The sequence below is a fragment of the Lissotriton vulgaris genome, chromosome 10, assembly GCF_964263255.1.
Source record: "Lissotriton vulgaris chromosome 10, aLisVul1.2, whole genome shotgun sequence".
Taxonomy (NCBI): Eukaryota; Metazoa; Chordata; class Amphibia; order Caudata; family Salamandridae; genus Lissotriton; species Lissotriton vulgaris.
Genome location: NC_141698.1, coordinates 7316213 through 7342289, shown reverse-complemented (window position 1 = coordinate 7342289; position 26077 = coordinate 7316213). Strand labels below are relative to the sequence as shown.

At 51.9% G+C, this 26077-nt stretch overlaps 1 protein-coding gene across 2 annotated transcripts in view; it reads left to right on the top strand.

Moving 5' to 3' along the window:
- The window catches only part of HUWE1 (HECT, UBA and WWE domain containing E3 ubiquitin protein ligase 1), a 1800886-nt gene that overhangs the window by 1138040 nt on the left and 636769 nt on the right, over positions 1-26077 (top strand). For both annotated transcript variants that reach the window (XM_086940169.1, XM_086940170.1), the window contains 3 exons: positions 904-1132; positions 23463-23641; positions 23952-24041. In XM_086940169.1, coding sequence (XP_086796295.1) covers positions 904-1132; positions 23463-23641; positions 23952-24041 — 498 coding nt within the window. The remainder of the gene's footprint in view (positions 1-903; positions 1133-23462; positions 23642-23951; positions 24042-26077) is intronic.

Below are 26077 nucleotides of genomic sequence, written 5' to 3'. Positions count from 1 at the left end.
CTTCCGGCGGCCGTGGTCGGCATGGAATGACGAAAACAAACACATTAAAAAAAAAACGAAACTCCGCCCACCGCCGCGATGACGATGCGAAAAGGGCGGAGAGGGAAGAAATCGTGGGAACGCCTACGAATCTGGTCCGGCCATGACAGGCAGATCTCTGTTCCAATGGCTAGCCTCCATTTATGGAGCTAGCCAATGGAAACAGAGGCGGGGACCAAAGCACTCTACTCTTCTCATAAGGTTTTCCCTGCAGCTGCGCAGTGCGCAGCTCACCAGGCAAAACCTAAAGAGGTGGATAAGCTACAAAATGAGATGAGGCCTAGGCCTATTTTTTCACTTTGTGCTTACTACTAAGGTATTTTCTATTTACCGAGGCTCCCATTCCTACGACGGGGAATGATACAAAGCATGGGAATCTATGAAATTTACCAATACTGGGGAACCAAAGTTACAGGTAAGTAACTTGTTTTCTTCTCATGCCTCGAGACCAAGACCTAGAACAACCTCCCGAAACACCTTAGGTCCTCCCCAACCTCCCTTCATGGACTTCTGAAGTTACCTTAAGACATGGCTTTTCCAGACGAACAGGCATGATCTCCTCCTCCTCTCGCGTCAGGCTTGCCTACTCAGGTGATAAGCTGAGCTCTACAAATTCACATAACATAATCTTTGGACACGTTGGACGTCCTTAAAGCACGTTGTCATTTATTTTGTCCTTCAGTGCCATATTAGACTAATGATTTGATTTCCCTCTTTCAGTGTTCTAGTCTAATAGTGCAGATGTATTTTCCCGAATGATCACATTCTCCTCTTGGTGGAAGTAGTCATTTGGTCCTCTGTGTACTGTCATTGTTTCTTGTTTTGATCCTTCATGTGATTGTTTGCCTTTTCATTCTTCTGCAGCAGACATCCCTCCTTCCCCAGGAAACATTCCCGCCACTCACCCGTTAATGGTGCGCCATGCAGACCACAGCTCCTTAACCCTGGGCAGTGGCTCTTCCACCACTCGTCTGGCCCAAGGAATCGGTCGCAGCCAGAGGACTTTGAGGCAACTGACTGCCAACACTGGCCATACCATTCATGTCCATTACCCTGGGAACAGGCAGCCAAATCCTCCTCTGATATTGCAAAGGTGAGGATTTGATTTCTGCTCTTGAATGTATCCGTTGGTCGATTTCAAAGTGCAGTGCTAAAGGGTGTCTGTGGAGGCTTTGTGTTGAGTCATTGAGTGTTATATACTGAAGGCAGTTCATGGAAGTGTGAATGTAGAGATGTAGCAGAAGCGCTTCTGAATACACTGCTTTTGTGTTAGGTTGCAAAGGGCGGCAATATTGGCTGGCTATGCAAAATACTTTGTGTTTGCAGATTATGAGAAAGTTCTTAGAGCAACATTTAACTGCTGAGTGGACAGGCTGTGTGGAATGATCTGTTCGAGGCATATGAGCTGTAGATCATATGCTGTTCATAGATCGCCATCTAGTGTTGGGATGTTTGCACTTTGTATCTGATAGACTACTAGCCGCAGATTCCTTAAAGTAGAATTATCCCTAGGCGCACGACTGGATCTGGAAAACTTTTTTGCCACAGCATCACTGTGCACCGGGGGGACGGCACCACGTGACTCCGCCCTAACGTCTCCCGCATACGTGATGTCAGCAAGGATACACAAGTCCCACCCGGCACGCCTACGTCAGTTTTTAGGTCTTGCTGAAGCAATGCATAAGCATTGCGGCGAGATTCTAGTAAGCGGTCCGAAAAGTCTACCCATGCTGCGGATTAGACACAGTTCATGTGAGACAGGCGCGTGCACAACGCCAGCCACATCACACACCACCATTTGTCTGTGCCTCGGCATCAGACTTCAAAGGCTGCCGCTTTCTTTGATGTCCACTTTTCTTGTTATACAGTAGTTTTGCGAACGTAAGCACCGCAGAGGGTGCATACGATTAAATTTCCCGAACAGCATCTGCTTGTAAAAGGCTCTTTGAGCTATACATACTTGCAAACTGGCCTCAGCCATATGTTACGGCAACTTCAACTAACACCCCTCCCGCTTAACACAGATTCCCCAAGTCATACCCACTGCTCCCCGCCCTACATCTTCTACAGACGCTACCTCTCTTCCCATCCCCCTAACCTGTGCTCTTCATTCAAGATACTGTCTTCCCAGAGCTCCTGCTTGCAGCTCCGTTGCTCCCTGCCAACACTGCATTACTTTTACAGTTGCCTGCTGAGTATACAATACACAGGTTGTGCTCGTAGCCCACAACATAAAACTCACTGCTACCCTTGTAATAATTAGGGCATAGAAGCAGAACACACTCGCACCCTGCAAGGGCACAAATGAAGCCATTCTTTTTTATTGGGCGTGCTACATTCACCTTCATTGGCCGCGTATATTTTCTTTTCGAAGCAGCATCCCTCTACATTACTTTTTCATTTGGTGCCAACAAAAAAGACCTCACTGTTACCCTTATAATAACTAGCGCACAGAAGCAGAACAAAGTCACGCTTTGCAAGTGCACAAATTAAGCCACCCTTTTTTTTTATTGGGCGTGCTACATTTTACTTTCACGGCCAGTGTTTTTATATTTTGGGAATAACATCCCTCTACATTACTTTTTATTAGGCGCATTATCCTGCTGTTGTCTGCTTTATCAACATGTGTTTAATGGCATCGCTCCCCATTAAGTATCACTGATCAAGTTCAGCCTCCTTCCTGACAGTCTGTTCTGTGCACATAGCTTCGTTCTTCGTGTACACCCTCTGGCCATCATGTGCTTTGTGCACGAAGCCTAACTCCTCTTGTACTGTCTCCATGCGCCTATGCACTCTATGCACACAGCGTCGCTCTATGTTCACGTGACTGATAGACCTAGCAAATTTAAATACGGGCAGGAAAATAAAAGGGGTGTGCACACCGAACATTCACAGCTATTCATTGCAAGCCTTTTTACTAATGCGCACAACTTTACTCTTCATATTCAGCCCCCATCTGCTCTCTGTATACAGTCTTACTCTACCTGCCCAGCAGTTGACATTGCTATTTCCATTAAAAAATACAATACTGTTTCTTGTAACCCTGACGGCTTCTACAGCATAACTACCAGATTCCACACTCGCTGCTAGCCGTGTAAAAATTAGTGCCCAGAAGAATATTACACTCACACCCTGGAAGCGCACAAATTAAGGCACCTTTTTTATTAACCATACTACTTTTTACTTTATTTAATCATGTTTATTTTCTTTGGGGATAGAATTCCTCAATATTTCGTTTACATTGTGTGCTATTCTGCTGCCGTCTGCTTCAGATAATATTTGTTTAAAGCCATCACACTCCATTAGGGGATACTGCTTAAGTTCAGCCTACTTCCCAATAATATGCTTGCTGCGTACAACCTTGGTCTGTATACTCATGCTCCCATACTGCTCTGTGCACACAGCATCACTGTTCGTGTACTGTCTCAATGCACCTATACATTCTGTGCACATAGCCTTACTCCCTGTCCAGCCTTTATTTCTTCCAGGTGTTTTTTGCATGCAGTTGGCCTCTCATGCACACAGCCTCACTCTTCCTGTCAGCCCCTCTACCCCCGTGTGCTCTGTACACACAGCCTCACTCTTTGTGTGCTGCCTGCATGCCCACATGCGCTCTGGGCACACAGCCTTACTCCGTGTTCAGACTCCTTACCTTTCAAGTTTTTTCACCACGCATTTTGACTTGTGCATTTGCCTACTCGTGCACACACTCACTCTTCATGTTCAGCTTATATCCCCCATGTACTCTGCACACACTCTCTTCCTGCACTACCTCTGTCTTCATGTGCTCTTTGCAGACAGTCTTGCTCCATGTTCAGCCTTCATCTTTCCTAGGTCTACGCAGTTTGCTTTCAACGCACAGTCCAATGTTTGTGTACTGCTTACATCCCTCATGCGCTTTATGTACACAGTCTTGCCCCATGTTCAGCTTCCATCCTTCCTAGGTGTTCTCTGCATGCATTTTGCCTTCAACAGAGCCCCACTCTTCCTCTACTGCCTCCATATGCTCTATGTGCACAGTCTTACTTCCTGTTCAGCCTCCATCACTCTTACATGTTCTCTGCACGCATTTTACCTTCAACACAGTCTCACTCTTCCTCTACTGCCTCCATGCCCCCATGGCCTTTGTGCACAGAGCCTCACTCTGTGTTCAGACTTCATCTCTTGCAAGTGTTCTCTACACGCATTTGACCACATGCACAGAACCTCATTCTTCCTATTTACAGCACATACCCCCATGTCCTCTATGCACACAGCCTTACTCTTGCCTGCTGCCTCCATGCCCCCATGCATTCTGTGCGCACAGCCTCACCATGTCCATCTTCCATCTCTCCAAGCTGTTTTCTACACACATTTTGCATCAGCTACAGCCTCACTCTACATTTTCAGCCGTCATGCGTCAATGTGCTCTGTGCACACAGCCTCACTCTTTGACTGCCTCTATAAACCATGCCTTTGTCACACAGCATCTGAAAGAAACCGGTTAGTATTAGATTCCTTACATTAAAATATCCCCAGGCGTCAGTCTGGATCCGGAAACTTTTGCGTAGCAGTACCCCTGCGCGTCGGTAGGCGTCGTCTGCGGCTCCGCGTCCGTCGTTGACGCCGGGATGACATCGCCGGAGCACTTAGACGCCGCCCTCGCACGCTGACGTCGGTTCTTCTTTTTATTCACGCCAGCAAGCAACGATCCGGAAAAAGTGGTACCCTTTAGTCATTTTTTGACTAAACTTTTTCGATCCTTTTGATCTGTTTTTCAAGTCGAACGACTCCATCGGTGCCGGTAGGGATGCCCAGGTTCAAACCCTGTGCCGAATGATGTTGGTTACTGTGAGAAGTTGGCCTGATATGCAGTGCTCACTATTCTAGTGATCACTATGTATCAGTCCACACAACCCTTATGGTGATTGGTTGTAAGTCAACCGATAGACCAGCTATCCTAGTAGCATGGACAAGAGCAGTCTTCGGGCTAAACTCTAGAGGGCGTGTTAAGCCAGCTGTTATACCATCACATATACCCCTTGAACACCAAGTGAAAGGACACCACACAAGTGTTATGAAAATAAACAGTGTATTTATTTAGATCACAACAGCCCTGTACTCTTTATGAGGACAGGGTACTAAGCACACAACAAAACTCTTACGAAAATACTTTAAGTTGCACAATTTACACAAATGCCCGAGGGGCACGAAAAACCATATACTACAAAAGTGGAATGCGAAATTACTAGCAGGTAAGTACTAATCTCATAGGGTTTGGAATCGCTAGGACTGGCCTACTGAACCTTCAGATTACTAGCAGGAGGCCTAGGGGACTCGGGTGCAGAGTGTGCACTCTCACGCGGGATGCGGGACAAAGTCTATGGAGGCTAGTAAAAGCAAAGTTAGTGTTCTCGGGCGAACCCGACTAGTTAGGCTGAAAACGAAAAAGGATCTGGACCCTTGGATAGTGAGGCTATGCTGGGGCACCGAAATGCCGAAGTTACCTAGCCCAGGGGCTGCGGCTGCATAGGTCTGGAAAGACGTCGGGAATCCTCGTTGATGAACCAGGAGCCTGAAAAAAGGAGTTGCTGGCAGGCGACCAGTGAAGATTGTTTAGAACTGACATCCACTCCACCCAACATACCACCAAGACACCATCCTATGTCTGAAGAGAACTTAACCTTATTACAGCAAGAAGTGGCCAGCATGCTGCAAAAAGGGGCCATAGAACTGGTGCCTCTAGAGGAGCACGGAACAGGGGTGTACTCTCTCTATTTCTTGGTCCCAAAGGACGGGTCTCTCAGACCCATTCTGGATCTGAGACCCTTGAACCTATACATCCTTTCAGAACATTTCCACATGCTGACTCTGCAGCAGGTCCTGCCATTGCTCAGTCAGGGGGATTTCCTGGCAACTCTGGATCTGAAGGATGCATATTTCCATATACCCATACATCAGGCACACAGGAAATACCTCAGGTTCACTATACAAAACAAGCATTACCAGTTCAAGGTGCTACCCTTTGGAGTGACCACTGCTCCCAGAGTGTTCACCAAGTGCTTGGCGACAGTGCTTGGCGACAGTGGCGGCTTACCTTCGGAGACAACCTTTTCATGTCTACCCTTACCTGGACGACTGGCTTGTGCAAGCAAAGTCGGCCCAGCAGTGCGCCAGCCACGTGTCCCACACAATACATCTTCTGCACAGTTTGGGATTTTCTCTGAACTATCCCAAGTCGCATCTTCAACCCGCTCAAGTACAGCAATACTTGGGAGCGACGTTGGACACTGTGACAGCTACAGCCCAGCCGAACTCAGTGCGAATCGACAGCATGCAACTGCTGATTCGCAAATTCAGACCACAACACTCACTACAGGCGCGAGTGTTTCTGCAGTTGATAGGCATGATGGCCTCCTGCATATTCATAGTCCTGCACGAGAGACTGCACATGCGTCCGCTCCAAGAGTGTTTAGCACGGCAGTGGAATCAGGCTCAAGGACAATTGAAAGACCTAGTGTTGGTGACCGGTCGTGTACAACTCTCTGCATTGGTGGAATCCACGCAACCTTTGCAAGGGACGACCGTTCCAAGAGCCTGTACCACAAATCGTGCTCACGACGGACGCATCCCTCCTGGGGTGGGGGGCGCATCTCCTTCATTATACAGTGCAGGGACTATGGTCGGATCAAAAGAAGAAGATGCACATCAATCTGCTGGAATTGATGGCAATCTTCATGGCACTGAAGGCTTTCAAGATACATCTGTGCGGCAAGGTCGTGTTGATCCGAACGGACAACATGACGGCCATGTATTACATTCAGAAGCAGGGAGGTACTCACTCTCCACAGTTGTCACACTTGGCTCAGAGCATGTAAAAGTGGGCCATTCAGAGGAACGTTTTCCTCATGGCGGAGCACCTCCCGGGCCAGGACAACCAGATGGCGGATCTGCTCAGCAGACACAGCCATCAGGTGCACGAGTGGGAGATTCATCCCTCGGTGCTGCAACCGTACTTCCAGCAGTGGGGGCATCCAGACATCGACCTGTTCGCCACAAACGAGAACGCAAAATGCCCAAACTTCGCCGCCAGGTTCCCACACCCGCGGTCTCAGGGCAATGCGATATGGATGAACTGGTCAGGCAGATTTGCGTACGCTTTTCCGCCAGCCCAGCTCATACCTCTGGTGGCACAGAAACTCAGACAGCACTCGATGACTCTCATCCTGGTTGCTCCAACGTGGGCGAGGGAAGCATGGTACACCACGTTCCTAGAACTTTCTGTGGTGCCTCACCAAAGACTGCGTCTTACACCCAGTCTTCTCACCCAGATCTGTAGCGAAGTTCAGCACCCAGATCCGCAACAGTTAAACCTTGCGATATGGCTCCTGATGTCCTAGAATTTGGGTATCTGAATTTGCCTCCTGATTGTATGGACATCATCAAGGAGGCGAGACGGCCTACCACTAGGGCCTGCTAAGCTGCCAAATGGAAACGCTTTGTCATTTACTGTTCCAACCATGACATAAACCCGCTGGATGCATCAACACAGAACATTATTTGTTACCCGTTACATTTATACAGATGCAATCTGGCATACAGCTCTATACGTATTCATTTGGCGGCAATAGCGGCTTACTTACAGAACAGGCAACACCTTTCATTGTTCAGAGTGCCAGCCTTAAAGGCTTTTATGAAGGGACTCAAACGAGTCATTCCACCCAGAAGACCACCTTCACCGGTCTGGAATCTTAATATTGTTTTGACCAGACTGATGGGACCTCCTTTCGAACCTCTCCACTCTTGTGAGATACAGTTCCTCGCTTGGAAGGTTGCCTTCTTAGTAGCGATCACGTCGCTGAGACAGGTTAGCGAGCTGCAAGCCCTAACCATTCAAGAACCTTTTATACAGGTTCACGCAAATAGGGTGGTGCTCCGCACTAACCCTAAATTCATGCCCAAGGTAGTTTCTCAGTTCCACATTAATCAAACTATTAAACTGCCAATTTTCTTCCCTAATCCAGACTCAGTAGCAGAAAGATCACTGCACACATTAGACGTCAAACGAGCTCTCCTGTACTATATAGACAGGACGAGGAATTTCAGGAACACTAAACAACTCTTTGTTGCTTTTTCACCGCAGCACAAGGGCAAACCCATTTCCAAATCTGGTATAGCCGGATGGATTGTCAAGTGTATTCAGATTTGTTATCAGAAGGCTAAACACACACTAACAGTCCCCCCAAGAGCGCATTCCACACGCAAGCTAGGGGCATCCATGGCTTTCCTGGGTAACATTCCATTAGAGGACATATGTAGAGCAGCCACATGGAATAACATACATACATTCACCCAACACTACTGTGTTGATGTACATTCCAAGCAGCAAGCTGCTGTAGGACAGGCTTTTCTTAAGTCCCTTTTTCAGGCTGCTGCAGCTGGCTCGGGCAACCACCGCTAGGGGAGAAACTGCTATTTATTCTATGCACAAGATATGAATTTAGCGGCCCACATGCCTCGAACGGAATATGCTACTTACCAGTATGCATCTGTTCTTGGCATGTAGGGCCGCTAACATTCATATCGCCCGCCCATCCTCCCCGGTGCCTGTCACAGCTGTAGTAGTCAGAATTTTTTGTAAGCATGGTCATCTTGTATTGTATTGGACTCCATCTCTGCCACAATGGCGAAAAACAATCTGAGGATGGAAAGGATGCCCATGCGCACTGTAGTCCAGGGGAGGAGCCACCTATCTCGTGATACTTCAAAGACTCTTCCAGGACAACAAGGTGCAATCATCCGGACCCAACACTAGGCGGCGATCTATGCACAAGATATGAATGTTAGCGGCCCTACATGCCAAGAACAGATGCTTACTGGTAAGTAGCATATTCCTTCCTGGTTGCCATCACCTCTGCCAGGAGAGTGAGTGAGCTCCAGGCTCTATCTTCTAAACCTCCTTTCCTCTCTGTCTATCCGGACAAAGTTGTCTTGAGAACTCATCCTTCTTTCCTGCCTAAGGGGGTTACAGCCTTTCATATCGGGCAGTCCATCACCTTGCCCACCTTCTTTCTGCCTCTGCATCCCTCGAAAGAGGAAGAGAAGCTCCATCGTTAAAACGTGCGCTCTCGTTCTATCTAGACCGCACACGCCAGCTCCGGGTGGAAGACCAGCTCTTTGTTGGTTACGTGGGTGCTAAGAAGGGACGGGCGGTGCACAAACGGACCATCTCTCGGTGGGTCATGCGGTTCATCAAGGTCTGTTACTCCTTGGCGAAAAAGGAGCCTTCTGTTGGGCTGAGGGCCCTTTCCACTCAGTCCACGGCAGCTACTACTGCCCCGGGTCGGGGAGTCCCCTTGCAGGACATCTGTCAGGCAGCTACGTGGGCCTCGCTGCACAAGTTTGCAAGACACTACTACCTGGACAGCCAAGTCCGGAGACATGGCTTTTTCGGCCATTCCGTTCTCCAGGACTTGCTGGTGTGATCTTGGTTCGCAGACCTACCACCGGGGTTGGTATTGCTGGGGTATCTATTCTAAGGTAAGGAATCTAACACGAACGTGTCTCTTACAGATGCAGAAGTTAATTAACTTCGGTAACGATATATCTGTAAGAAACAGTAGTTCGTATTAGGTTCCTTACAGCCCCACCCATCCTCCCCGTTCTGCGAACCGATATCTAGGGTTAAGGTATCTCTCTTGTAGGAAGGTGGATATCGGACTAAGGTTGCCCCCAACTTTTTGCCTAGTGTTTTGCTGGTTTTGGACATAGTTGGCCTGGGATCCTGCTATTCAGGACCCCAGGCTTCCTGCTGTCGCTGTTAAAATGGACTCAATGTACCTTAGGTACATATCTAATTGGATACTGGGCCACCTTATCAGCCCCTGTACAGTGTACCTTAGGTACCCAGGGCATAAGGGAACCCAAGGCCTACCAGGGGCTGCAGCATGTATTATGCCACCCCTGGCTGGCCATCCAAATCTGACACAACTGGCTGCACGACAGCTGGGGCAAGGTGGTGTAATCACCCTTTGCTTTAGATATAGTATACCTATATCTAATCCTAAAATGGACACATATCCTCCTATCAGTCACTCCTATGGCAGGCCTTGACAATCCTGAAGGCAGAGTGCTTGGTTTTATGTGAGATGGTGCTCTAGCATGAGCTGAGCCTGTCTGCAGCTTTCGGAACCAAGTCCTTTAGCGGTTTCCATGATAACGCTATTGTAGGAGAGTAGGGTCTGCAATCCTATGGTCACCCCCGATTTTTGCTTTTTGCTTCACTGGTTTACGACTTTCCCTGGCTGTGGGCCTGCTAATCAGACCCACAGCCTAGCTGTTCTCTCTCTAAATTGACAACCATGTACCTTAGGTGCATTTACCAATTGGTACTGGGCCACCTTATCTGAAAGAAACACGTTAGTGTTAGATTCCTTACCTTAGAATATCCCCAGGCGTCAGTCTGGATCCGGAAACTTTTGCGTAGCAGTACCCCTGCGCGTCGGTAGGTGTCGTCTGCAGGCGTCCCCTGCGGCTCCGCGTCCGTCGTCGGCGTCGTGCGCCGTGATGACGTCGCTGGAGTACATAGACGCCGCCTCCGCGCGCTGACGTCAGTTCTTCTTTTTTCCGCGCCAGTGGACGCAGATCTGGAAGAGCAGTACTCCGGTCTTTGACCAAGTTTTTCGACTTTTTTCTCTATTGTGCCTGATAGGATGCCTGGATTTAAGAATTGCGATGACTGTGAGCGCACGATGTCGGTCACAGACCATCACCGCCTCTGCCTCCGGTGTCTGGGCCCCGACCACGACGTGGAATCGTGCCTCGACTGCCGGGCCCTTACCAACAAGGCTAGGCGGGAGCGGTCCCGCAAGCTGCTGGAGCTCCGGGTGTCGGCCCCACGTCGGGACCGGGAGCGGTCCCGGTCCGGCCGGAGGTCGGGGGAGCGTTCGAGGGAGCGGTCGCGGAGCCGCGCTGGGCGCTCCGGAAGTCGACACCACTCGTCAGGCTCGTCAGGTAGGAAGCACAAGAAGTCGGGGCGTCGTCATCGTACCCCCGACTCCCCCCGACGCTCGCGCGATGCGGCCGGGGGCTCGGGTGACCCCAACCCCGCGGCTCCGCGAGAGTCGCCGGCGCGGCCTGCCTCATACCCTCCGGTCCCTGGGCATGGCGCGACGCCTGAGGAGATCGAGGCGTTCCTCATGGCCATGAGGGCGCTCGCTTCTCCGACGGGGCCTACGGCGCCTTCGGGCCCAGTGCTACCGTCTGGGGGCCCTGGCGGTTCGGGTGTCCCTGCCTCGGCGCCGTCGGGTGCTCCGGGCCCGGCGTCGCCGACGGCTCCGACCCCGGCGCCGCAGGGGCCTTCGGGATCGGCGCCGGCTGGTCTTCCGGCCTCCCCGGCGCCGTTGCCATCGGGGTTACCCCCGGCGCCGTCCCCGCGCGGCGCCGGTTCTCCACTGCCGGTTCCGGCCGGCGGTGGGGTTCCGGCGCCGGCTCCGGGCGGCGCCGTCCCCTTACCTTCTCCGACGCCGGACGCGGCGCCGGATGGGCGTCGCACGACGCCGGTCCCGGCGCCGATGGGGCCCATGAACCCCGAGGAGCCGGTCTTCATCATTGACTCCGAATACGGAGAGGATGAGGAGTACGGTGAAGGTTGGGAGGGGTCCGAGGACCCTCTGGCTCGCGAGTGCCAGTATGACCCGGACTGGACGGGTGACTTGGGGGATGCCAGTGGTTTGGACGACTCCCCTAACCCTGGTTTGATCTCTCCTCCAACCGTGGCATCGGTGGAGGGAGCTGCCTATTCTGTGGTGCTGATGAGGGCTGCCAAGGCCTTAAACCTTGAGCTCCCCGTCGCGGCCGTGAGGCCTAACATCCTCACCGAGGTCTTCAAGCCGCAGTCATGCCCTTTGGAGCCTCTGCTGCCGTTTAATGAAGCCTTGTCTGACGTTCTGTTGGGCACGTGGTCCAGGCCCGCTTCAGGTGCGCCTGTTGATCGGAACGTGGCCAGGCGCCACCGTCCTTGTCCGGACGACCCCAAGTACCTGTCTACCCACCCCACTCCTGAGAGTCTGGTGATCCAGGCCTCGACCTCCCAGTCCGCATTCCCGTCGGCCCCGCCCGACCGGGAATCCAAGAGGTATGACCAGTTTGGAAAAAAGGTCTTCTCGTCCATTAGTTTGGGCCTGCGGTCTTGCAACACCGCCTGCCTCTTGGGCCGCTACACCCACTCTGTGTGGGATACGGTCGCGGAGCTGCTGCCAGAATGCCCCATGGAGGTGCGGGCAAAGCTCGGTCAAGCTGTAGCTGAGGGCCGGGATGCAGCGAAATATTCCATTCGGTGTGGTCTTGATACGACCGACTCGCTGGGCAGGGCTATGTCTACGACGGTGGCGATTCGCCGTCACGCCTGGCTGAGATCCGCCAATTTTTCGGCTGATGTCCAAAATACCCTGATGGACATGCCGTTTGATGGCTGTCACCTGTTCGGTGACAAAGCGGACCACGCGCTGGAACGCTTCAAGGACTCCAGGGTCACGGCCAAGTCCTTGGGTCTCTCGACCCAGCGTCAGCAACCGGGTTCGTTTCGTCCCTTTCGTGGCCAAGGAAGGGGCGCCCCCACACGTGCTGCCAGCCACGCGCCGCAACAATCCTTCCAACGCGGTGGCGGCCGTGGAAACCGCCGTGGTGGCGGTCGGGGACAACGGCGGGGTCAGACCACACCTTCCCCCGCAGCATCTACCCCAAAATCCTCCTAGTCCGTGCTTTCGGCCCCATGTGACGCCAGTGGGTGGCAGGGTTCGCCATCACCACGCTCACTGGCGCACGATCACTTCGGACAGGTGGGTGCTGCAAATTGTCCGAAGGGGCTACTCCCTCCCCTTCGAGACCTCTCCTCCAGCCATGCCACCGCAGAACCACCGTGTGTCGGGGGACCACTTGACACTTCTGCAGGAGGAAGTTACGGCCCTCTTGGCCAAGGGGGCCATCGAGCGCGTTCCTGGGCCAGAAGTAGGGCGTGGTTGTTATTCCCACTACTTTCTGGTGCCCAAGAAGGACAAGGGGGGCCTACGTCCTATCTTGGATCTAAGGAACGTCAACGGCTTCCTCCGGAAGGAGAAGTTCAAGATGTTGACGTTAGCTCAGGTCTTGGCTGCTCTAGACCCGCAAGACTGGATGGTAGCGTTGGACTTGCAGGACGCCTATTTTCACATCCCCGTCCTGCCGGCCCACCGGCGTTACCTGCGGTTCACGGTAGGCCAGGAGCACTTTCAGTTTATCGTGCTCCCCTTCGGCCTTACCAGCGCCCCACGGGTGTTCACAAAGGTGATGGCGGTGGTCGCAGCCCATCTGCGCAGGTTAGGGGTTTCAGTCTTCCCCTACCTAGACGACTGGTTGTTGAAGGCGGGCTCGCCCCAGACAGTCGTCCACCACCTTCAGATGACGGCAGACCTCTTGCGCGGCCTGGGGTTCTCCATCAACGTGCCGAAATCACACCTGTGTCCCTCTCAAAAGCTCCTTTTCATCGGAGCGGTTCTGGACTCGGCGCAGTTTCGGGTTTATCCTCCGGAACGGCGGGTTCGGGATATTCAGGCTTTGATTCCCATCTTTCAGCCGCTATCCCGAGTCTCGGTCAGGTTGACGCTGCGGCTGCTGGGACTGATGGCTTCCTGCATCCTTCTGGTGCATCACGCCAGGTGGCGGATGCGGGCTCTGCAGTGGGACCTGAAGTTTCAGTGGGCCCAGCATCAGGGCAACTTGTCCGACCACGTCTTGATCTCGGAGGGCACTGCGAGACAACTGCAGTGGTGGCTTACGGACCGCGATTGGGTCAGGGGCAAGTCCCTCTCCCTTCCCCAACCGGAGCACGTTGTCGTGACGGACGCGTCCCTCCAGGGCTGGGGTGGCCACTTGGGAGAGGCAGAGATCAGAGGCATCTGGTCTCCGGCGGAGTCCCGGCTCCATATCAATCTGTTGGAGCTGCGGGCGATTCGTCTGGCACTGAAGGCATTCCTCCCCTTTGTCAACGGGAGTGTAGTGCAGGTGTTCACCGACAACACCACCGCCATGTGGTACTGCAACAAACAGGGCGGTGTGGGGTCGTGGACCCTTTGCCAGGAGGCTCTGCGCCTCTGGCAATGGCTGGAACGTCAGGGCGTGACTCTGACGGTTCAACACCTGGCAGGTTCTCTGAACGCCAGGGCGGACGAACTCAGCCGTCGGTGCTCGATGGATCACGAATGGCGTCTGAACTCGGACGTGGCGCAAGGCATCTTTCTGCAGTGGGGAGAGCCTTGGTTAGATCTATTCGCCACAGAAGAGAACGCGCAATGTCATCAGTTCTGCGCGTTGGAGTTTCCAAGACGGCACTCGCACGGCGACGCCTTTCGGCGCGAGTGGAGTTGCGGTCTGTTATACGCCTTTCCGCCTATACCACTTCTGCCCAGAGTGCTGAAGAAGATCAGGCGCGACCGGGCCCAAGTTATCCTTGTGGCTCCGGACTGGGCTCGAAGGTACTGGTATCCCGAGCTACTCAGCATGTCAGTCGGTCCCCCGATCCGCCTGCCCCTTCAGGAGGACCTTCTGTCGCAGCAGCAGGGGACGGTCCTCCACCCGAACCTGTCCAGTCTCCACCTCCATGCTTGGAGATTGAGCGGCGGCAGTTGAGGCCATTTGACTTGCCTCCTGAAGTCTGTGATGTTATTCTGGCAGCCAGGCGTCCCTCCACTAAGTCGGTATACGCCTGTCGGTGGAACAGATTTGTGGCATGGTGCACAGCAAAGGCTGTGGATCCTCTTTCTGCCCCTCTTTCGGAGGTTCTTCTGTTTCTTCTTTCTCTTGCCCAGCAGGGCTCTGCTCTGGGCACTATCAAGGGCTACCTTTCTGCCCTTTCAGCCTTCTTGAGGCTTCCTGATCAGCCTTCTTTGTTCAAATCCCCGATTGTAACTCGATTCTTGAAAGGCATCACTCACATGTTTCCACCTGTTCCGTTTGTGATGCCTCAGTGGGATTTGAACCTGGTTCTAACTTTCCTGATGTGTGCTCCCTTTGAGCCCCTTCATTCTTGCCCTTTCCGTCTCCTGACTTTAAAGACGGCTTTCCTGGTTGCCATCACCTCTGCCAGGAGGGTGAGTGAGCTCCAGGCTCTTTCTGTCCAACCTCCTTTCCTGTCCATTCATCCTGACAAGGTGGTTCTGAGGACTAGACCTTCTTTCCTGCCCAAGGTTGTTTCGGCCTTTCACATCGGGCAGTCCATCACCCTCCCTTCCTTCTTCCCGCCTCCGCATCCTTCAAAGGATGAAGAGCGGCTCCATCGTCTGGACCCAAAACGTGCGCTTTCATTTTACATGGATCGCACACGCCAGTTCCGGGTGGATGACCAACTGTTTGTTGGCTACGTGGGTGCGAAGAAGGGACGGGCGGTTTGTAAACGAACCATCTCTCGATGGGTCGTCCTCTGCATCAAAGCGTGCTACTCTTTGGCTCGGAAGGAGCCTCCTGTTGGGCTGAGGGCCCATTCCACTCGGGCCACGGCGGCTACTACTGCCCTGGGCCGGGGAGTCCCCTTGCAGGACATTTGCCAGGCGGCTACGTGGGCCTCGCTGCACACCTTTGCGAGGCACTACTGCCTGGACAGTCAAGTCCGGAGGGATGGCTTCTTTGGCCGTTCTGTCCTCCAGGACTTTCTGGTGTAGTTTTGTATTGGTTCGCAGACCCACCACCGGGGTTGGTATTGCTGGGGTATGTATTCTAAGGTAAGGAATCTAACACTAACGTGTTTCTTTCAGATGAACAAGTTACTTACCTTCGGTAACGATATATCTGTAAGAAACATTAGTTAGTGTTAGATTCCTTACCGAACCCACCCATCCTCCCCGTTCTGCGAACTGATACCTAGGGTTAAGGTCATCCCTTTCAGGGCCCTAGTTTGTACATGGCACCAGTGTTGGTTCTCTCATGGCTCTGCGTCTCCTGGCGCGGAAAAGCTGTGTGCAAAGAACTGACGTCAGCGCGCGGAGGCGGCGTCTATGTACTCCAGCGACGTCATCACGGCGCACGACGCCGACGACGGACGCGGAGCCGCAGGGGACGCCTGCAGACGACGCCTACCGACGCGCAGGGGTACTGCTACGCAAAAGTTTCCGGATCCAGACTGACGCCTGGGGATATTCTAAGGTAAGGAATCTAACACTAACTAATGTTTCTTACAGATATATCGTTACCGAAGGTAAGTAACTTGTTCATCAGTCTCTGTACAGCATACCTTAGGTATCCAGGGCATAGGTGTACCCAGGGCCTACCAGGGGCTGAAGCATGTATTATGCCACCCCTGGCTGGCCATCTAAACAGACACAACTGGCTGCACGACAGCTGGGGCAAGGTGGTGTGATCACCCTTTGCTTTAGATATAGTATACCTATATCTAACCCTAAAAATGGACACATAGATTCCTATCAGTCCCTCCTATGGCAGGCCTTGACAATCCTGAAGGCAGAGTGCTTGGAATCGTGTGAAATGGTGCTCTGGCATGAGCTGAGCCCGTTTGCAGCTTGCGGAACCAAGTCCTAATAGCTGTTCCATGATCACGCATACCATATACTCTTAAGTGCATTATAATCCTCGCGGTTAAATGCGATCTTTGGTATTGCTTTATCAAAACATGCCGAGTAAGGTGTCATACGAATTGGAATACTAACCCCTCGCCAATTCTGGCGACGGGGTTAGCATTCCACCCTTCTAGAGGGACACGACATGTATGTAACTGTGAACCCCGGTTAAAGTTAACTGAAGCCTCAGCTCCACAAAATGGATGCTGCCACCACAGACACGAGTCTGACCTCCTGCTGCTGGGAGTCCTTCCAGCGAGGAGAGCTTGGACAAAGGGTTTCCTGTCAGGGGTGGTGCTAGCACCATCCCAGACAGTGTTTTGTGTATCCTGGGTAGGCAGGGCTTTACAGGAAGGTGATTGCCAGTGGCACCCCGGTGCTCACTACGCATCTGCCGGCTAGAACCAGTTCCAGGGGCACACCAGCCCCTGAGCTGGGGAAAGTCCGGCATGGGAGAGGGGTGTAACCACCCCCCTTCCTGGTCCCACCCCTAGGGCAGGACCTAGTCGCGTACCCACCCCTTTCTTTAGGATAAAGGCAGGAGCGGGGACCCTTCCAAATTAGATCATCTTTGAATCAAGAAACTACTTTCTACGAAAGGAACTCTCGACTCTTCTCAAGATTTCTCCCTTGTGACTAAGGAGTAGTCACCCTGCATCCGCAGGCACCATCTAAGAACTCTGCGGTTTGCTGCACGTCATTCCTCCGGAATCCGACTGCCCAGCTCGACGAGACCCGTCTTCCCTGGCACCTCTGACCTCTACCCACATCGTCAGCTCAGCTGAGATCCGTGGGTGCGACGAGACCTCGAGGGACCGGCCATCATCAGAACTGCACGACTTCTATCCAGCACGACCGCTGAGGGATCCTCTGGTGAGTGCTTTGGGGTCCGAGAAGCCCCGACCCTGAGCAGCTCCAGCACCGAAGTCCAGCCTCCCAGCATCTCCACGATCGGTGTGGGGCCCTTCTGCTTTTTGCTGCTCATCACGTTGTCTGGCTACTAGCCCGCAGGCTTGTGGCCTTCTCGACGACGCCCGGCGACAACAACGCTGCTGGTCTGGTTGCTCCAGACTGGCCTTGGCTCCCTTCTGAAAGAGGAGCACCCCGGACCCTCATGGTCCCCTCAAGACACCATTTTAGGTCCACCACGTGGCCCTGAATTTGCCAAGGCTTGTTGCCCCAATCCTGGGCCCAGCGACGCCGACAGCATCAACCATCGTGGGACAGCTCGCACCTCCATCCTGGTCGCTGACAACGCCTCCTGGTCCATGAGACTGCAGAGCCCAGCGTCGCCCACTCACCTAGTCGAGGTGACTATCATCCGGTGCCCTCCTGGTGCCCTCTGACTACTGGCTAGTAGTTACGAACTTGGTCCCCTCTGCTTTCAGGTGTCATCCATCTTCGATCCAGGCTTGGATCTCTTCGAACATTCTTCACTGGTCGCCTGCCAGCAACTCCTTCCTTCAGGCTCCCGGTTCGTCAGCGAGGATTCCCGACGTCTGTAAAGACCTATGCAGCCGCAGCCCCTGGGCTAGGTAACTTCGGCATTTCGGTGCCCCAGCATAGCCTCATTATCTAAGGGTCCAGAGTCACTGTCGCTTCCGACTTACCTTATCGGGTTCGCCCGAGAACACTAACTTTCCGTGCCCTCGGGCATTTGTGTAGATTGTGCAACTTAAAGTATTTTCCTAAGAGTTTTGTTGTGTGCTTAGTACCCTGTCCTCATAAAGAGTACAGGGCTGTTGTGACTTAAAATAAATACACTGTTTATTTTCATAACACTTGTGTGGTGTCCTTTCACTTGGTGTTCAAGGGGTATATGTGATGGTATAACAGCTGGCTTAACACGCCCTCTAGAGTTTAGCCTGAAGACTGCTCGTATCCACGCTACTAGGATAGCTGGTCTAAGGTTGACTTACAACCAATCACCATAAGGGTCGTTTGGACTGATGCATAGTGATTACTAGAATAGTGAGCACTGCATATCAGGCCAACTTCTCACAGGGCCTAGTCGTAGTGCAGCCCCCTTTAGCTGAATAAAGGTAGGAGCTGAACCCATTCCAAATCAGATTAATCTTGACAACTTCCACAAAGAACTCTTGACCTTCGACCTCCTGAATCCAGAAGACTGAAGAATCTCCCCTATGGTCTGGAAGTGACCATCCTGCTTCGCAGGCACCATCAAGCTCCTGTGCGGTTTGCTACAGAGTCCTTCCATCCCGGAATCCGACAACCCAGCTCGACAAGACCCAGACCTCTCTGACCTCTACCCACATCCACAGCACAGCTTTGACCCGTGGGTGCGACGAGCAACGTGGAGACTGCCATCTTGTGAAAACCTGCACAGCGCTTCCAGTACGACCGCCGAGGGATCCTCGAGTGAGTGCCTTGGGGACTGAGAAGCCCCACACCGACGTAGCTCCTGCACCAAAGACCAGCCCCCCCAGCATCCACAAGATCTGCGTGGGGCCCTTTTGCCTGGTTGCTGCTTGTCCTGTTGTCTGGTCACTTGCCGGCTGGCTTGTGACCTCTGAGACGACGACCGAAGAATCTAACACCGCTGGTCTGGTCCCCCAGACTGGCCCTTGCTTCCCTGTGAACGAGAAGCACCCCGGACATCCTGGTCCGCACCAGACGCCATATTTGTTCCACCGCGTGGCTTGCATTAGCCAAGGCCTGTTGTCCAGATCGACGATCCGACACCGCCAACAGCAGCAGACTACGTGGGACAGCTCGTGCCTCCAGCCTGGTCATGAAGAGCAGCTCCTGGTCCGCGCAGCTACAGAGAGAAGCGACCCTTCCTTCACCTGACTGCGGCGACAGCACCTGGTTCCCTCCTGGTTCCAGCACCGTCACTGGCTAGTGACCGAGACTCTGTCCCCAGGACTTCTTCCTTCCAGTTCCATCCTTGGAACCACCGGACTCCTCCATCTGGCTGCCTGCCAGCAACTCCTTGTTTAAGGCATCACCGGGATAAACGCAGCAAACCGACGCAACTTCAGCCCTATGCACCCGCAGCCTGTGGGTTAGGTAACTAGAGCTTCTAGGTGCTGAAGTCTGTGTACACTATCCTAGTGTCCAGGTCCACTGTTGTTTTCCCTCCATCCAGCCGGGTTCGTCCGGAATCCGTAACTTTCTAAACTGTAAGATACATAGACGTTGGTACGCATCGCGCGTGAGAGTTCCCACTCTGCACGTGAGTCCCGTGGGCCTCCTGCTCCTTACTTACCTAGTTTGTAGCGTAGTCCCAGCGGTCCTCCAGCCTCTGGATCTCCTTACAGTACTTTCCTTCCTCGCATTCTATTGTTTTGAGTATATGGTTTGCCGTGCCCCTAGGGCGCACTTGTAAATATTGTGCGAACTCGTATTTCCTTTTGAGTATTGTCATGTGCTTAGCCCTCTGACCTCATAAAGAGTTCAGAGGTGTATGTTAGTTAATAAATATCTGTTTATTTTCATAACTACCTGTGTGGTGTCCTTTTCATTTTGTATTCAAAGGTTATATGTGGTAAAACAGCTGGCTTCACATGCCATTCAGAGTTCAGCCTAAAGACTGCTTTTGTCCACGCTACTAGGATAGCTGGTCTATAAGGTTGACTTACAACCAATCACCATAAGGGTTGTTTGGACTGATACAAGGTGATCACCAGAACTAGTGAGCATCATATATCAGGCCAACTTCTCACAGCTATACCATATACTCTTCAGTGCATTATAACCTTGCGGTTATTGCTAACTTTGGCATAGCATTATCAAAACATGTAGAGTAAGGTGTCATACGAATTGGAATACTACCCCCTCGCCAGTTCTGGCGACGGGGGCAGCATTCCACCCTTCTAGAGGGACACGACATGTACGTAACTGTGAACCCCGGTTAAAGTTAGCTCGAGACTCAGCATCACAAAATGGATGCTGCCACCACAGACACAAGTCTGACCTCCTGCTTCTGGGAGTCCTTCCAGCGAGGGAGGCTTGGACAAAGGGTTTCCTGCCTTGGGAGGTGCTATTACCACCCCAGACAGGATTTTGTGTATTAGGTAGGACAGGCCTGAAAGGAATGAGACATGCCTGGGGCACACAAAGTGTCACTGTGCATACACTGGTTCAAACCAGTTGCGGGGGCACTCCAGCCCCAGCTCTGGCGCGAAACCGGACAAAGGATAGGGGGTGTAACCACCCCCCTTCCTCGTCCCACCCATAGGAGGGACCTAGTCATAGTACAGCCCCCGTTAGGAGAATAAAGGTAGGAGCTGGTCCCATTCCAAATTTGATTATCCTGATTTGAAACTCTACAAAGAAGAAACTCTGGACTTCGACGTTCTGCTCCACAGAAGACTGAAAAAATCTTACTTGTGGCCAAGGAGTGACCACCCTGCACAAGCAGGCACCATCAAGCGATCCAGCGGTTCACTGTCGTCTTCCCGAGTGGATCCAGACTTCAGAGCCCGACGAGACCCGGACTCCCAGACCTCTCTCTACATCTGCAGCGCAGCTGAGAACCGTGGGTGCAACGAGACACGTAGGACCGGCCATCTTGGAGAAACTGCACTTCGCTTCCAGCACGACTACAGAAGAATCCTCTACGAAGTGCTTTGGGGATTGAGAAGCCCCAGCCCCGAGCAGCTCCTGCACAGAAGATCAGCCCTTCAGCCTCCACAAGATCTGCGTGGGGCCCTTTTGCTTGATTGCTGCTCGACGCGTTGTCTGGTCACTTTTGCCAGCTGGCTAGTGGCCTCCTAGACGACGATCTTTGAAATCCACACCGCTGGTCTGGTTGCTCCAGACTGGCCCCTGCTTCCCTGCAAAGGAGAAGCACCCCGGACCCTCCTGGTCCGCACCAGACGCCTTTTCAACTCACCGCGTGGGTTACCTTTGCCAAGGCCTGTTGACGCCGAATCCGGATCCAACACCGCCGACAGCGAGAGCCTGCGTGGGACAGCTCGTGCCTCCATCCTGGTCGTCGAAGACACCTCCTGGTCCACGTGGCTGCAGAGTCAAGCGTCCACTCTTCACCTGATCGCGACAACAGCATCTGGTTCCTTCCTGGTTCCACTCCAGTCACTGGCTAGTGACTGTGAACATTGTCCCCTCTGCTTTCAGGTCTCCATCTTCCTCGATCCACCCTTGGGTTGCTCCGGACATCTTCCTTCTGGCCGCCTGCAGCATCTTTTCTTTCAGGCTCCATAGACTTCAACGCGGAAACCCGACACACTTTGACACCTATGCACCCGCAGCCTGTGGGTGAGGTAACAAGAGCATTTCGGTGCTCAAGGGTAGATTAACTCTCCTAGTGTCCAGATTTCCAGTCGTTTTAGTCCTAGCTAGTCGGAACTGTCTAATACTTACCTTTTCGTAATTTATACTGTCCATTGACTTTGTTACGCATCTCGCGTATGAGTTCACACTCTGCACGCGCGTCCCGTGGGCCTCCTATTACTTACCTCAGGTTAGGATAGTGTAGTCCCAGCGATCCTACAGCCTCTGGACAGCTCCATTCCTTCTATCGATTTCCTTATACCATTTACTTAGTATATGGTTTGTCGTGCCCCTAGGGCAACATTGTAACTTGTGCAACTTAACGTATTTTTCTTAAGAGTCTTGTCATGTGCTTAGCCCTCTGATCTCATAAAGAGTTCAGATTTGTTTGTTAGTTAATAAATATCTTGTTTATTTTCAGAACTACCTGTGTGGTGTCCTTTCATTTGGTATTCAAGGGGTTATATGTGGTAAAATAGCTGGCTTTACACGCCCTCAAGAGTCTTTTAGCCTAAGACTATTCTGTCCACGCTACCACTAGGATAGCTGGTCTATAAGGTTGACTTACAACCAATCACCATAAGGGTTGTTTGGACTGATACAAGGTGGTCACTAGAAGTAGTGAGCATCATATATCAGGCCAACTTCTCACATCTCTTTTTTAGGGGCCCTAGTTTCATGGCACCAGTGTCTGTTTCGATCATGGCTCTGCGTACCTGGCACGGAAAGCTATGTACAGAACTGTCAGCGCACGAGGGCGGCGTCTAAGTACTCCGTCATCCCGGCGATCACAACCCCAACGTCAGACACTGAGCCGCAGACGACGCCTACCGAGGCGCAGGGTTATGCTACGCAAACCTTTCCGGATCCAGTCTGATGCCTGGGGATATTCTACGGTAAGGAATCTAACTCTAACTACTGTTTCTTACAGATGTATTATTACCGAAGGTAAGTAACTTGTGCAACTTGTTCATTTTGGCTATGATCCTAATGTTTCAACCTTTGAGCTGGATCTCAATGAGATTCTTGCCTGTGCATCAAACCAGGTGGCAAATGCGGGCTCTGCAGTGGAATCAGAATTTACAATGGGCTCGACACCAAGGGAACCTCTCAGATTCCATCCAGGTCACGGGGAAGACTCTAAAAGATCTGCAGTGGTGGCTGCTTGACTGCAATTGGACAGGTGGTACACCTCTCTCCCTGCCCCTCCAAGATCTAAATGCCATGAGGGATGCATTGTTACTGGGTTGGGAAGGTCGTCTGAGAGAGGTGGAGATGAGAGGATTTTGGTGGAGACACTCCTCCACATCAGTCTGTTGGAGTTGCAAGTGATTTACATGGCACTAAAAGCTTTCTTTCCGTCAATGGGGCAGTTTTCCATGCCATCACCAGCACTTGAAATATAGAAGTAAATTTTTTGTATCACCAATATTGTGCGTTTGGCCCAAGCAAAGTAGACTTTAATACTTTCAACTCAAACGTCAGTGTGAAATCAGTTGCCTAGTGCTTTAATACTTATTTGGTTCGGTTTTGATGGTATCCTGCTCTTGTTCTATTTTTACATGTCTTCTGTTAATGCTCTAGGTTGTTGGGTCCATCAGCAGCTGCAGACATTCTGCAGTTGAGCAGCAGCCTTCCCTTGCAGAGTCGAGGTAGAGCGCGCCTCCTTGTGGGAAATGATGATGTTCACATCATTGCCCGCTCAGATGATGAGTTGCTGGATGACTTCTTCCATGACCAGAGTACTGCCACCAGCCAGGCCGGTGAGTGGTTGAATCTTTAATTTATGATTGGTTATCTTGTTGGGTGGGGGAGGGGGACAGCCTTTAGGTCAATTGGATACTTTACCCTGATTTATGACTTGGTACAGTCTGGAAAGCTGGTGACTTCGTCTTTTGGTAATTTCTGCATACATTTTTAGTTTATTTCAAAATGGTATGGGAGCTATGAGGCATTTAGAAGTTGTGGGTGCAATATGGTCTCTAGGAGTCACAAGTTCTTATACGTTCAGTAATGTTTTTTTGTTTCTTAACAGTTTGGTTTTCTTTTTGCTCACATTTTGTATTACTGTAGGTACACTGTCTAGCATCCCAACTGCTCTGACTCGCTGGACCGAGGAGTGTAAGGTTCTGGATGCAGAGAGTATGCACGACTGTGTATCTGGTGAGTGCTTTTGGATTCTAATGGATACTTTTCCTTTATCCACTCTGTGCGAGTGGGAGATAGGGTTGCATTATTTGTGACCATGTTTCACACTCCTGTATCTTCAATAGTAGATCCTCGTTCAGATTCTCGAGTCCCTATTCTTCTATGTGTGTGTCTGAACTCAAACTTCCTTTGGAGCTGTGTGTAACTGTTAATACAAGCTTCTTTTTTAATTGACTTTTTTTTTTAACATTCCCTGAATGAGTAATTGGCCATCTGGCTTAGAGACCTGCAAGTGTGTAGAAAAATGGGGTTCTGTTGCAGTACCCCCCTCCACTTCTTGTCTGGCATCGGATGCAACTTTGATTAAGTGTGTACTGCTTCCATGCTAACCAGGCTCCAGCACCTGTGTTTTCCCTGAGCTGTACCGTTGTTTCCACAATTGGAACCACTCTGGTTCACATATATGTCCTCTGTAAAAGGTACCAGTGATGCCAAGGGCATTGTGAACAGAGGGTATCTAAGGGCTGCAGCATATGTTATGCCACCCTAAGAGATCCCTCGTCAAACACAGGCATACTGCCACTGCAGCCTGCGTGTTTTGGTGCAGATAAGTGAAGAATCAACATGACACACATCCCTGTGTGCCATGCCACAAACCACTGCCTGTGGCGTAGGTAAGTCCCCCCCGCTACCAGGCCTCACAACCCTAAGGCAGAGTGCACTATAACACAGGTGAGGGCATAGCTGCATAAGCAATATGCCCATACAGTGTCTTAAGTTCATTCTTAGGCATTGTAAGTGTAGTGGAACCATACTGAGTACATGGGCTGGAAGTCTGTCATTACGAACTCCACAGCTGCATGATGACTTTACAGAATGCTAGGAAGTTTGATATCAAACGTCTCCGCGCAATAAACCCGCTCTGATGCCAGTGTTGGATTTATTGTAAAATGCACTCAGAGAGCATCTTAGAGATGCTGTAAGAAAGTGATTTTATGTTGCAATACCCCCCTCACCCCACCCACCCCCCCCCCCCTCCACACACACACACACACACTTTTTGCCAGATACCTGATGCACTTTTTCCTTGGTGTGCCCAATCGGGTACCCAGGGCCTGTGTTCCTTCCTCAAAAACTGTACTAAAGCCTACACCCAATTGGCATCTCTGGCCACATGTCAGCCCCTAGAGCCAGGGCATTGTGACCAGAGAAGACCCCCAAGGGCTGCAGCACGTATTGTGCCACCCTTAGGGGCCCTGTACCCTGACACAAACACACTGCCTTTGCAGGCTGAGTGTCCTGGTGCAGAACTAAACAAAGAGTTGACTTGGCACACATCCCTGTGTGTCATGCCCACAAACCCACTTCCCTGGCATACATCAGCCACCCCTCTAGCTGGTGCCCTATGCCAGTGGTGTGGGCACCGGTGCATGAGCACTGCGCCCCTACAGTACCCAGGGACATTCCTGGGCACTGTAAGTGCAGTGATGCCATTAAGAGTGTATGGTGCTGGGAGGTTGTCATTACTAACTCCACAGCACCATAATGGTTACACTGAAGGCTGACAAGTTTGATATCAAACTTCTCAGCACATTAAACCCACATAGATGCCAGTGTGGGATTTAATGTAAATGCACTACAGAGGGTATCTTAGAGATGCCCCCTGAATCCTAACCTAGAATCCACGTCTTGTCTGAGAGGCTGCCTAGGCTGCCACATAGCAGACATGTTGCTGGACTCCTGGGGGGAGAGCTCCTGCTCTCCTGGGCCTGCAACAATGCACATACATGGACGAGGTGCCAAGCCTCCTCCCCCAGGATCGGCAGGGGAAGCTTCAAAGGCATTCCGCCTTTGTGAGCTTCTCCAGACCATTTGCTGTACTCAGCCTACTTCGGACAAGGGGATGTGCCAGCCTGTGCCAACTCCACCCCTCAGGTGGGGAGGCGAGGTGATGCACAACCCTGGGCTCCGTCCATCTTGAAGATGGGGAGCCCTGCCCAATCACAGCTAGGCTCCTGCCCTCCTCCCACAGGAGAGGAGCAGGCTAGGGG